The sequence below is a fragment of the Ranitomeya imitator genome, chromosome 8, assembly GCF_032444005.1.
Source record: "Ranitomeya imitator isolate aRanImi1 chromosome 8, aRanImi1.pri, whole genome shotgun sequence".
NCBI lineage: Eukaryota > Metazoa > Chordata > Amphibia > Anura > Dendrobatidae > Ranitomeya > Ranitomeya imitator.
Genome location: NC_091289.1, coordinates 188,460,628 through 188,473,976, shown reverse-complemented (window position 1 = coordinate 188,473,976; position 13,349 = coordinate 188,460,628). Strand labels below are relative to the sequence as shown.

Below are 13,349 nucleotides of genomic sequence, written 5' to 3'. Positions count from 1 at the left end.
AGACAGTTGTCTTCTAGCTATGTACCGGATGGTGTGGGGGAGGTTCCTGTTGCAGACAGTTGTCTTCTAGCTATGCACAGGATGGTGTGGGGGAGGTTCCTGTTGCAGACAGTTGTCTTCTAGCTATGTACCCGATGGTGTGGGGGAGGTTCCTGTTGCAGACAGTTGTCTTCTAGCTATGTACCGGATGGTGTGGGGGAGGTTCCTGTTGCAGACAGTTGTCTTCTAGCTATGTACCGGATGGTGTGGGGGAGGTTCCTGTTGCAGACAGTTGTCTTCTAGCTATGTACCGGATGGTGTGGGGGAGGTTCCTGTTGCAGACAGTTGTCTTCTAGCTATTTACCCGATGGTGTGGGGGAGGCTCCTGCTGCAGACAGTTGTCTTATAGCTATGTACCCGATGGTGTGGGGGAGGCTCCTGCTGCAGACAGTTGTCTTCTAGCTATGCACAGGATGATGTTGGGGAGGATCCTGCTGCAGTTAGTTATCTTACTGTCAGGCCAAGTAGGAGGGAGCTCCTGCTGCAGCCCCACCAGGATATTGAGGAAATAGAAGGGAAAGACTCTTGCTGCAGTTAGTTATATTACAGCCACACTCAGACCAGTGAAACTGCTGAAACAAGATGTCTTCTAACCATGTAAGGGATAGGATATTGTGGTAGAGGAAGGGAAGGCTCCTGCTGAAGACAATGAAAAACAAGACCCCAAAATGAAAATCAAATATGTTATATATCAAGAATGGAGAAAGGCAAATATGTTATAATCAATTTATATCTTTATTAAATCATAACAAAGTGGCACTGCAAAGATGTGCCTGTGCTTGGAGACACAATAAATATGTGCTATAAAAATAGCCTATAAAAAGAAAAATATTCTGATACCTATTGCACAAAGCAGTGAACGGACACAGCAGAAGATAAAATTCAAATACTAATAAAAGACCGCTTCATTACTTGGACCTCATGGCATGTAAAGGTGTATGTAAAGACCCACACATGCATATAAATGCAGAGGAAACCTGGAATATAAAACCTATGTACTACAGGGCATATGAACCAAAAAAAGTGCAGAACACTAACAATTTACAATGTGACAATATATGTATGTGCGTGATATAAAATCATCAAAGAAAATATACTATAAATGTGTATGCAAAAACACAATAATAAAGTGCCTCAGTGCAAAAAATTATTATTATACCGCTGTATGTGTATATATATGCCCAAACAAATGGGAGGGACTGGCTGCAAAAAACAACCACTACTACCTAAATCCGTCTGTCAGTACAGCATATCATGTGCCTTAGACACACACCAAAAACCGCCAGGCTCCAAGCAGTGTAATATATAATGCTCATAATATATGGTACATAATGGTCACTACCTTCCGACGGTCCGTTCCTCCAAGCACAGCGCAGTTGTCTTATAGCTATGCACAGGTTGGTGTCGGGGAAGCTACTGCTGCAATCAGTTGTCTTACAGCTAAGCACAGGATATTGTCAGGAAGGAGAAGCTTCTGCTGCAGACAGTTGTCTTATAGCTATGCACAGGTTGGTGTGGGGGAAGCTCCTGCTGCAGACAGTTGTATTATAGCTATGCACAGGTTGGTGTCGGGGAAGCTCCTGCTGCAGACAGTTGTCTTACAGCTATGCACAGGATATTGTCAGGAAGGAGAAGCTCCTGCTGCAGACAGTTGTCTTATAGCTATTCGCAGGTTGGTGTGGGGGAGGCTCCTGCTGCAGACAGTTGCCTTATAGCTATGCACAGGTTGGTGTGGGGGAGGCTCCTGCTGCAGACAGTTGTATAGTTGTATTATAGCTATGCACAGGTTGGTGTCGGGGAAGCTCCTGCTGCAGACAGTTGTCTTACAGCTATGCACAGGATATTGTCAGGAAGGAGAAGCTTCTGCTGCAGACAGTTGTCTTATAGCTATGCACAGGTTGGTGTGGGGGAGGCTCCTGCTGCAGACAGTTGCCTTATAGCTATGCACAGGTTGGTGTGGGGGAGGCTCCTGCTGCAGACAGTTGTATTATAGCTATGCACAGGTTGGTGTTGGGGAAGCTCCTGCTGCACACAGTTGTCTTACAGCTATGCACAGGATATTGAGGGGAATGATTCTTAGTAACTTAGTAATATTACAGTCAGGACCAGAAGTGGGAGGCTCCTGATGCAGTCACTTGTCTTACAGCCACATACAAGGACAAGGTATGGAGGAGATAGAAGGAGAGGATCCTGCTGCAGTTATATTACAGCTGCACTCAGGTCAGTAAGAAGGAGGGGGAGGAACAGTTGTCTTCTAACCATGTGCAAGATATTGTGGAAGAGGAAGGAGAGGCTCCTGCTGCAGACTGTTGCGGGTGAAGGTCCTGCTGCGGTTTGCTACCTTACAGCAAGACATAGGACAGTGGGAAAGAGAAGATGGCAGCTATGCACAGGATATTGTCAGGAAGGAGGGAGGGGGGTTCTGCTGCAGTTAGTTATCTAACTTCCAGACACAAGATAGTGAGAAAAAGGAGGGGAGGGGGGAAGCTTCTGCTGCAGCTAGTTGCCTTACAGCCACACACAGGACAATGAGGAAGGCAAGGAGAGGACATGTCTGATTTTGTAATTGTAAAAATAAAATCAATGAAAAGAAGACGAAGTGAGGAAGTGCTGGGATTTTTTTTTATTTCTTTTGCTTTTTCTGTGTTTAGCAGGAGTGTGGATGGACCATGATTGACACGTGTGCTCTCAAGACTTTTATGCCACAGCCAGAATTGTAAAACCTTGATTTTGAAGAGCTATAAATATGTATGTGTGTCGCGTAGTGATCTTCCATATAGATATGTTATATAATTAGTATAATTAGTAAATGCATTAATGGGCAATTACAATATCAAAAAAGGGCCACATTTTATTTCTCAAAAAAAAGGGAAGGGGCGCCGCTTTTCTTCATGTGGCTGTGACTGGTGTTACATTGACGCTTAGGAATTAATACCAGACATTTCCATCTGAAGAATATTTGCTCTGTTTTTTGCTAATCTAGTCCAGCCGCCCCCTTTACATCACAATATAGGAGCTACCGCATTTTTTTAAAAGCTAAAACTAAAAAAAAAAATAAATAAAAATGTAACTGCTGAGCAGCAATATTATGGGATGTGAAGCATGTGCCGCGTTTCCAGGGCAGTGTTTATATAAGATGGTACAGGACATTCCTCGGCGGTGGCACCATGGGGGTCTCGTGGTTATTGTTCGGCCGTGGTGTAGGGACAGGAACCAGAAATATCCCAGCAATCCAAAACAATGAAATAGTAACCACATAAACCACTGAGGGAAAAATAAAAACTATACGGTAAGGAAAAAACAAGAATTGTGTGCCAGATGCTGGCGCGTGTCCTCGTGTGGGTGGAACATGGGTGGAAGATATGTGCAACCTTGGCATGAACTGACCGAATGGCAGCCGCTTCTTGGATGAGCTCCTCGTTCCCACTTACTTTTATTGATGGGGTCGGCCATTGGTATTCCGATCCGTATGCAGTTACTGGCCTCCGGGCTGTCGGGCTGCGGGAGGTCCTCACAGTTGGGAAGTTTTAATGTCCTTAATATCATAGGGTTGGACCTGGCGAAGATGTACTCGGCCTGGCAAAGGACGTTCTCCAGGATCTCACACTCGTCCCGGCACAGGTCTCGCGGTTTGGGCAACGAGGACGATTCGGCGCAGTACGGAAAGGCGTAATGGCAGAGCGACGGGATGGCAAACTGCGAGCATTTATCCGATAGGTGATTGGAGGTGCCGATCATGGTGAAGGCAGCTGAAATGGGGAAAAATGGGTCAGTAGATAAAATAAATTACCATAGGATACATTAACCCCTTCAGGACTAAGGCATTTTTTCATTTCTGAGCTTTTGTTTTTTCCTCTCTTACTACCCACTTTTTTTTTTATCTCTCTGTTGTTGTCATCATATGAATGTTTGTTTCTTTAGCCTTTTTGGATGAAACTTTTCACTTTACCATATACTGCAGCGATAAACGGGGAGAAAAAAACTTTGATAGAAGAGAAATGGCAGAAAAAAAGCAATTCTGCCATTGTGTTCAGGGTTAATGTACATGGCGTTCAGTATGTGATATATATATATATATATATATATATATATATATATATATATATATATATATATATATATATATATATATTTATAGTGATTAAAACACATTTAGAGACCCATAAAAAGAATGGAGGAGTGATTTAAACCTTTATAATTTTTTTTATTTTTAAAAATGTTTATTAATGTGATTTTCTCTTTTTAGTCCTTTGATCCCTATACAGTGCCTACAAGTAGTAATCAACCCCCTGCAGATTTAGCAGGTTTACACATTTGGAATTAACTTGGCATTGTGACATTTGGACTGTAGATCAGCCTGGAAGTGTGAAATGCACTGCAGCAAAAAAGAATGTTATTTCTTTGTTTTTTGTTTTTTTTTTAAATTGTGAAAAGTCTTTTCAGAGGGTCATTTATTATTCAACCCCTCAACCCACCAGAATTCTGTTTGGTTCCTCTAAAGTATTAAGAAGTAGTTCAGGCACAAAGAACAATGAGCTTCACATGTTTGGATTAATTATCTCTTTTTCCAGCCTTTTCTGACTATTTAAGACCCTCCCCAAACTTGTGAACAGCACACATACATGGTCAACATGGGAAAGACAAAGGAGCATTCCAAGGCCATCAGAGACAAGATCGTGGAGGGTCACAAGGCTGGCAAGGGGTACAAAACCCTTTCCAAGGAGTTGGGCCTACCTGTCTCCACTGTTGGGAGCATCATCCGGAAGTGGAAGGCTTATGGAACTACTGTTAGCCTTCCACGGCCTGGACAGCCTTTGAAAGTTTCCTCCCGTGCCGAGGCCAGGCTTGTCCGAAGAGTCAAGGCTAACCCAAGGACAACAAGGAAGGAGCTCCGCGAAGATCTCATGGCAGTGGGGACATTGGTTTCAGTCAATACCATAAGTAACGTACTCCACCGCAATGGTCTCCGTTCCAGACGAGCCCGTAAGGTACCTTTACTTTCAAAGCGTCATGTCAAGGCTCGTCTACAGTTTGCTCATGATCACTTGGAGGACTCTGAGACTGGTTCAAGGTTCTCTGGTTTGATGAGACCAAGATCGAGATCTTTGGTGCCAACCACACACGTGACTTTTGGAGACTGGATGGCACTGCATACGACCCCAAGAATACCATCCCTACAGTCAAGCATGGTGGTGGCAGCATCATGCTGTGGGGCTGTTTCTCAGCCAAGGGGCCTGGCCATCTGGTCCGCATCCATGGGAAGATGGATAGCATAGCCTACCTGCAGATTTTGGCCAGGAACCTCCACTCCTCCATCAAGGATCTTAAGATGGGTCATCATTTCATCTTCCAACAAGACAACGACCCAAAGCACACAGCCAAGAAAACCAAGGCCTGGTTCAAAAGGCAAAAAATCAAGGTGTTGCAGTGGCCTAGTCAGTCTCCTGACCTTAACCCAATTGAAAACTTGTGGAAGGAGCTCAAGATTAAAGTCCACATGAGACACCCAAAGAACCTAGATAACTTGGAGAAGATCTGCATGGAGGAGTGGGCCAAGATAACTCCAGAGACCTGTGCCGGCCTGATCAGGTCTTATAAAAGATGATTATTAGCTGTAATTGCAAACAAAGGTTATTCCACAAAATATTAAACCTAGGGGTTGAATAATAATTGACCCACACTTTTATGTTTAACCCCTTCAAGACCCAGCCTATTTTGACCTTAAAGACCTTGCCGTTTTTTGCAATTCTGACCAGTGTCCCTTTATGAGGTAATAACTCAGGAACGCTTCAACGGATCCTAGCGGTTCTGAGATTGTTTTTTCGTGACATATTGGGCTTCATGTTAGTGGTAAATTTAGGTCAATAAATTCTGCATTTATTTGTGATAAACACGGAAATTTGGCGAAAATTTTGAAAATTTCGCAATTTTCACATTTTGAATTTTTATTCTGTTAAACCAGAGAGATATGTGACACAAAATAGTTAATAAATAACATTTCCCACATGTTTACTTTACATCAGCACAATTTTGGAAACAAAATTTTTTTTTGTTAGGAAGTTATAAGGGTTAAAATTCGACCAGCGATTTGTCATTTTTACAACGAAATTTACAAAACCATTTTTTTTAGGGACCACCTCACATTTGAAGTCAGTTTGAGGGGTCTATATGGCTGAAAATACCCAAAAGTGACACCATTCTAAAAACTGCACCCCTCAAGGTACTCAAAACCACATTCAAGAAGTTTATTAACCCTTCAGGTGCTTCACAGCAGCAGAAGCAACATGGAAGGAAAAAATGAACATTTAACTTTTTAGTCACAAAAATTATCTTTTAGCAACAATTTTTTTATTTTCCCAATGGTAAAAGGAGAAACTGAACCACGAAAGTTGTTGTCCAATTTGTCCTGAGTACGCTGATACCTCATATGTGGGGGTAAACCACTGTTTTGGCGCACGGCAGGGCTTGGAAGGGAAGGAGCGCCATTTGACTTTTTGAATCAAAAATTGGCTCCACTCTTTAGCGGACACCATGTCACGTTTGGAGAGCCCCCGTGTGCCTAAAAATTGGAGCTCCCCCACAAGTGACCCCATTTTGGAAACTAGACGCCCCAAGGAACTTATCTAGATGCATAGTGAGCACTTTGAACCCCCAGGTGCTTCACAAATTGATCCGTAAAAATGAAAAAGTACTTTTTTTTCACAAAAAAATTATTTTAGCCTCAATTTTTTCATTTTCACATGGGCAACAGGATAAAATGGATCCTAAAATGTGTTGGGCAATTTCTCCTGAGTACACCGATACCTCACATGTGGGGGTAAACCACTGTTTGGGCACATGGTAAGGCTCGGAAGGGAAGGAGCGCCATTTGACTTTTTGAATGAAAAATTATTTCCATCGTTAGCGGACACCATGTCGCGTTTGGATAGCTCCTGTGTGCCTAAACATTGGCGCTCCCCCACAAGTGACCCCATTTTGGAAACTAGACCCCCCAAGGAACTAATTTAGATGCCTAGTGAGCACTTTAAACCCTCAGGTGCTTCACAAATTGATCTGTAAAAATGAAAAAGTAATTTTTTTTCACAAAAAAATTCTTTTCGCCTCAATTTTTTCATTTTCACATGGGCAGTAGGATAAAATGGATCATAAAATTTGTTGGGCAATTTCTCCCGAGTACGCCGATACCTCATATGTGGGGGTAAACCACTGTTTGGGCACTCGGCAGGGCTCGGAAGAGAAGGCGCGCCATTTGACTTTTTGAATGGAAAATTAGCTCCAATTGTTAGCGGACACCATGTCGCGTTTGGAGAGCCCCTGTGTGCCTAAACATTGGAGCTCCCGCACAAGTGACCCCATTTTGGAAACTAGACCCCCCAAGGAACTTATCTAGATGCATATTGAGCACTTTAAACCCCCAGGTGCTTCACAGAAGTTTATAACGCAGAGCCATGAAAATAAAAAATAATTTTTCTTTCCTCAAAAATGATTTTTTAGCCTGGAATTTCCTATTTTGCCAAGGATAATAGGAGAAATTGGACCCCAAATATTGTTGTCCAGTTTGTCCTGAGTACGCTGATACCCCATATGTGGGGGTAAACCACTGTTTGGGCGCACGGCAGGGCTCGGAAGGGATGGCACGCCATTTGGCTTTTTAAATGGAAAATTAGCTCCAATCATTAGCGGACACCATGTCACGTTTGGAGAGCCCCTGTGTGCCTAAACATTGGAGATCCCCCAGAAATGACACCATTTTAGAAACTAGACCCCCAAAGGAACTAATCTAGATGTGTGGTGAGGACTTTGAACCCCCAAGTGCTTCACAGAAGTTTATAACGCAGAGCCATGAAAATAAAAAAAAAAATTATTTTCTCAAAAATGATCTTTTAGCCTGCAATTTTTTATTTTCCCAAGGGTAACAGGAGAAATTTGACCCCAAAAGTTGTTGTCCAGTTTCTCCTGAGTACGCTGATACCCCATATGTGGGGGTAAATCACTGTTTGGGCACATGCCGGGGCTCGGAAGTGAAGTAGTGACGTTTTGAAATGCAGACTTTGATGGAATGCTCTGTGGGCGTCACGTTGCGTTTGCAGAGCCCCTGATGTGGCTTAACAGTAGAAACCCCCCACAAGTGACCCCATTTTGGAAACTAGACCCCCAAAGGAACTTATCTAGATGTGTGGTGAGCACTTTTAACCCCCAAGTGCTTCATAGAAGTTTATAATGCAGAGCCGTGAAAATAATAAATACGTTTTCTTTCCTCAAAAATAATTATTTAGCCCAGAATTTTTTAATTTTCCCAAGGGTAACAGGAGAAATTTGACCCCAATATTTGTTGTCCAGTTTCTCCTGAGTACGGTGATACCCCATATGTGGGGGTAAACTACTGTTTGGGCACATGCCGGGGCTTGGAATTGAAGTAGTGACGTTTTGAAATGCAGACTTTGATGGAATGCTCTGCGGGCGTCACGTTGCGTTTGCAGGGCCCCTGATGTGCCTAAACAGTAGAAACCCCCCACAAGTGACCCCATTTTGGAAACTAGACCCTGAAAGGAACTTATCTAGATGTGTGGTGAGCACTTTGAACCCCCAAGTGCTTCATAGAAGTTTATAATGCAGAGCCGTGAAAATAATAAATACGTTTTCTTTCCTCAAAAATAATTATTTAGCCCAGAATTTTTTATTTTCCCAAGGGTTACAGGAGAAATTGGACCCCAAAAGTTGTTGTCCAGTTTCTCCTGAGTACGCTGATACCCCATATGTGGGGGTAAACCACTGTTTGGGCACACGTCGGGGCTCAGAAGGGAAGTAGTGACTTTTGAAATGCAGACTTTGATGGAATGGTCTGCGGGTGTCACGTTGCGTTTGCAGAGCCCCTGGTGTGCCTAAACAGTAGAAACCCCCCACAAGTGACCCCATTTTAGAAACTAGACCCCCCAAGGAACTTATCTAGATATGTGGTGAGCACTTTGAACCCCCAAGTGCTTCACAGACGTTTACAACGCAGAGCCGTGAAAATAAAAAATCATTTTTCTTTCCTCAAAAATTATGTTTTAGCAAGCATTTTTTTAGATTCACAAGGGTAACAGGAGAAATTGGACCCCAGTAATTGTTGCGCAGTTTGTCCTGAGTATGCTGGTACCCCATATGTGGGGGTAAACCACTGTTTGGGCACACGTCAGGGCTCGGAAGTGAGGGAGCACCATTTGACTTTTTGAATACGAGATTGGCTGGAATCAATGGTGGCGCCATGTTGCGTTTGGAGACCCCTGATGTGCCTAAACAGTGGTAACCCCTCAATTCTAACTCCAACACTAACCCCAACACACCCCTAACCCTAATCCCAACTGTAGCCATAATCCTAATCACAACCCTAACTCCAACACACCCCTAACCACAACCCTAACCCCAACACACCCCTAACCCTAACCACAACCCTAATTCCAACCCTAACCCTAAGGCTATGTGCCCACGTTGCGGATTCGTGTGAGATATTTCCGCACCATTTTTGAAAAATCTGCGGGTAAAAGGCACTGTGTTTTACCTGCGGATTTTCCGCGGATTTCCAGTGTTTTTTGTGCGGATTTCACCTGCGGATTCCTATTGAGGAACAGGTGTAAAACGCTGCGGAATCCGCACAAAGAATTGACATGCTGCGGAAAATACAACGCAGCGTTCCCGCGCGGTATTTTCCGCACCATGGGCACAGCGGATTTGGTTTTTCATATGTTTACATGCTATCCTGCCCAGTTGCCACAGGACGCACGCCGGCATTTCACCCATTATAGGCTAGTGGTCACTTAATCCTGGACCGTCCTTATCTAATATCCGGCTTTAGTTTTGGATCTATCACATTACGCCTTAGCTTAGGCATACGATATTTTTGGATCTTTTGTGTTCCCAGTTATCATTTATTCTATTTGTAGCACGCTGAGCGCTTGCAGACTACCTTGATAAAGGCATTGCATGCCGAAACGTTGGAATTTTGATGTCTGTCTTCCAGCTGGCTGATTATGAATAAACAATTTTTTGAATGAGAATCAATTCTGTGTGGACTTGTTGAGTGCCGAAGGTTGCAATGGCAACCCATCAGCAATTTATATTCTCTGGGTTATTATATTTTTTTCTCTAGGAAATGAAGGCGATAATAGAAATGTTTAGAAAGGTAAATAAATAAGCAAATATTTTATATAAATAAATAATACTGTAATACTGCAGTGTACTGTAAAATGACTGATCTCCTATGGAGTGCAGGCTTCATAGGTGTACAAACATGGCAGACACCGGGGTCTTCAGTAGACCCCGGCTGTAATGAGGGTGCTGTAGAACACCATAAATGTTTGTGGGGGGACACGTTACCCTATTTGTAGCCCCCTAAATGCTACACTGACATCGCTGTGATTGGAGATCGCTCCTGAGCTCCGCACCAGCCGTACGTCCATCTTTTGTTAGTGTACTGTGCATTGCCAGCAGAAATGTGAGTTGAGGGGTCTCCCCAGGAGCAGTTTTTTCCCCCAGGTGCAGGTTGGCTGGGTGCTAAATCTGCCCTTGCGGATGAGATTTTACAGGCGGCACGTCCAATTTTTTTTTTTGTGGATTTTCCTGTGCGATTCCGTTTACAATCTGCGTCAAAATCCACGAGTGACAAAAAATCAACAAGTTCTTAATAATCAAAGAGAAAAGTTTGTGTACCGGTCATCTGGTTTTCCAGTTCTCCTTGCATGTGTAGAGACTCCATGTAGATGGTCCGGTTCCCGATGAATCGCGCGCAGGCGAATCCTCTGTACGGCTGGCAATATCCGTCTTCTTCAAATTCATCCCTGGTGATACAATAAGAATAATGAAACTTCTGATGCTCCACTAGAGGGCGCCAGAAAACTGCAACAAAAAGTTCAAAACTTCCTCCCAAAAATAGTAAGTGGCGAGCACCGAAATCATCCACAGAAGGTTCAGTTACAGCATAAATGGGCAACTGTGCATATTCTACAATATTCTTAGTAAATGAGGACTGCTGAACCCAATGCAAAATGTGTAACTGATCCCCCATCGATCATGTACCATTTATATACTGGTATCCTCAAGACCCCTTTGAGGACCAGATCCTAATTTTCCTCCTGCCACATTTGGATTTAATGTTCTAATTCTAACTTTTCAGCATCAGTAAAGTTTAGCACTAAACTAATCAGCTTGACTCCAAGGTGATTTGTTTGTTACAATGTGTCAGTGCAGTAAAAAAATATATACCGTATATATCAGCCGCTCACGGTGTTTAGATCAAAAGGAATTCTAGACTGGATATAATTGTAGCAAATCCTCAGCTGTGAGGAGTATGAATGCAGGAAGGGTTCACATTCTCTGACAGCATGCAGAAAAAGGAAAGAAATAGGAAAAAAAAACTAAAAATGTTTTCCCACAATGAAAAAAGAAAAAAAAGGAATGAATTACATAGTTTTAGGTCTAATGATGCGCTGCAGGGCGTGATCTGAACCAGCAGAGGGCAGTAGAGATACATGAGGTCCTGCAGGCTGAGAGTTTGCAGTAAGTCAGCAGAATTCTGAATGCAGCTCTGGAGGTAAATGTTGTATAAAACACGATTTAAGTCACAGTCCTCACTGCTGGATAAGTTTGCAACATACAACGTAATTTTAGAACATCATACTGGGAATAAGACTAGCTGCAACTGAGAAGTTAAGACTTGTTTTTCAGAACTGGCGCTGGGTCAGCGCTGGAACCGAGGGCTTTGCCCATTAAGAATGAATCGAGGGAAGTGATACGGTGACACCGGAGCAGCATTCAGCCTAAATGACTCCATCGACTTTTATGGGATGCTCGGGAGGTGCCAGCTGCATTCTGGGTGCCCCAGTTTAGACTGTTGGCGCTATTCCGAGGTGAAATGCAGCCGGGTGACGTACAATGGCAGGATCGCTCTGTGATGTGAATGCAGGATTTTTGTTTTGTTTATTTCATTTTTTAGCCAACACGTTTTCTTAATATGGACAGGAGCTGTTAAGATCTATGGGCGGGGACATTAGATCTCCCTGAGAATCTGCATCCAGAGCTTATTTTTAATGAAAGGTGGTATTATCAGTGTTAGACATGTAATGACTGACAGTCCGCTCTCCTGACCTACGTGTCTCACACTGGCAACGCCTCCACTCATTAATTATAAGCTCTGCAGACAGATTCTCGGGGAGATCTATGTCCGGCCCATAGATCTTAAAGGGACACTGTCACCTGAATTTGGAGGGAACAATCTTCAGCCATGGAGGCGGGGTTTTCGGGTGTTTGATTCACCCTTTCCTTACCCGCTGGCTGCATGCTGGCTGTAATATTGGATTGAAGTTCATTCTCTGTCTTCCGTAGTACACGCCTGCACAAAGCAATCTTGCCTTGCGCAGGCGTGTACTATGGAGGACAGAGAATGAACTTCAATCCAATATTACAGCCAGCATGCAGCCAGGGAGTAAGGAAAGGGTGAATCAAACACCTGAAAACCCCGCCTCCATGGCTGAAGATTGTTCCCTCCAAATTCAGGTGACAGTGTCCCTTTAAGAGCTCATTTATATATTGAGAAAAACATGGATTACTCTGGAATAAAACATCGGATCACAGATCTCGAAATATCATTTTATTCAACTTTCTATGACCTACATGACCATATAGGAGGGTTGATCCTACTGACAAATTCAATTTAAAGTGACTGGAGAGCGGAATTATCCTGCCACGATGTAACCCGGCTATTTAGACTCTTTGGTATTGCTATATATACACTGTATGGAACTATAATATAGGCATGGCATTATAATATTATATGGCATATAGTGCTTAGCTCTGCCATATGGGCATTGTATGGCACCATTATATGAGCACTGTATGGTAAAGCACTTTGCCATTATACGGTGGTATTTTTAGTCACCATGTGGCACTATTACTGTTTTGTAGCAGGGGTACATGATATACTATTGTGTTCATGGCAGGCATTTGGGAGGACTATCCTATTGCGAATATGAACCCCTGGTCCCCTGACCGTAATTTCCCAGCTTTCCGAGCCTGATTTCCTACATCTCTATTCCATATTTCCTGCCTTCCTTAATAAAGAAATGTTCTAGAATCGCTTTTTTTTGGGGGGGGGGGAAACCTTCAGGCTCTCTTTTGGAATCCCAGGAAATGCCCGCTTGTACCAATGTTATGTCTCAGCTGGCGAGGTGGATTCTTGAAGCCCTTGGTCCGGATGAGCGGTTATTTTGTGCAGAACAGATACAGGTGCTTCTCACAAAATTAAAATATCAAAAAAAAGTTCATTTATTTCAGTT

General features: G+C 43.2%; 1 protein-coding gene across 1 annotated transcript in view; it reads right to left on the bottom strand.

The window, feature by feature from the left end:
- Window positions 1–13,349, bottom strand: part of ROR1 (receptor tyrosine kinase like orphan receptor 1) — a 269,112-nt gene that overhangs the window by 12,537 nt on the left and 243,226 nt on the right. Inside the window, exons 5-6 of the mRNA XM_069738195.1 lie at window positions 10,729–10,856; window positions 3,471–3,788 (exon numbers count right to left, since the gene is read on the bottom strand). Coding sequence (XP_069594296.1) covers window positions 3,471–3,788; window positions 10,729–10,856 — 446 coding nt within the window. The remainder of the gene's footprint in view (window positions 1–3,470; window positions 3,789–10,728; window positions 10,857–13,349) is intronic.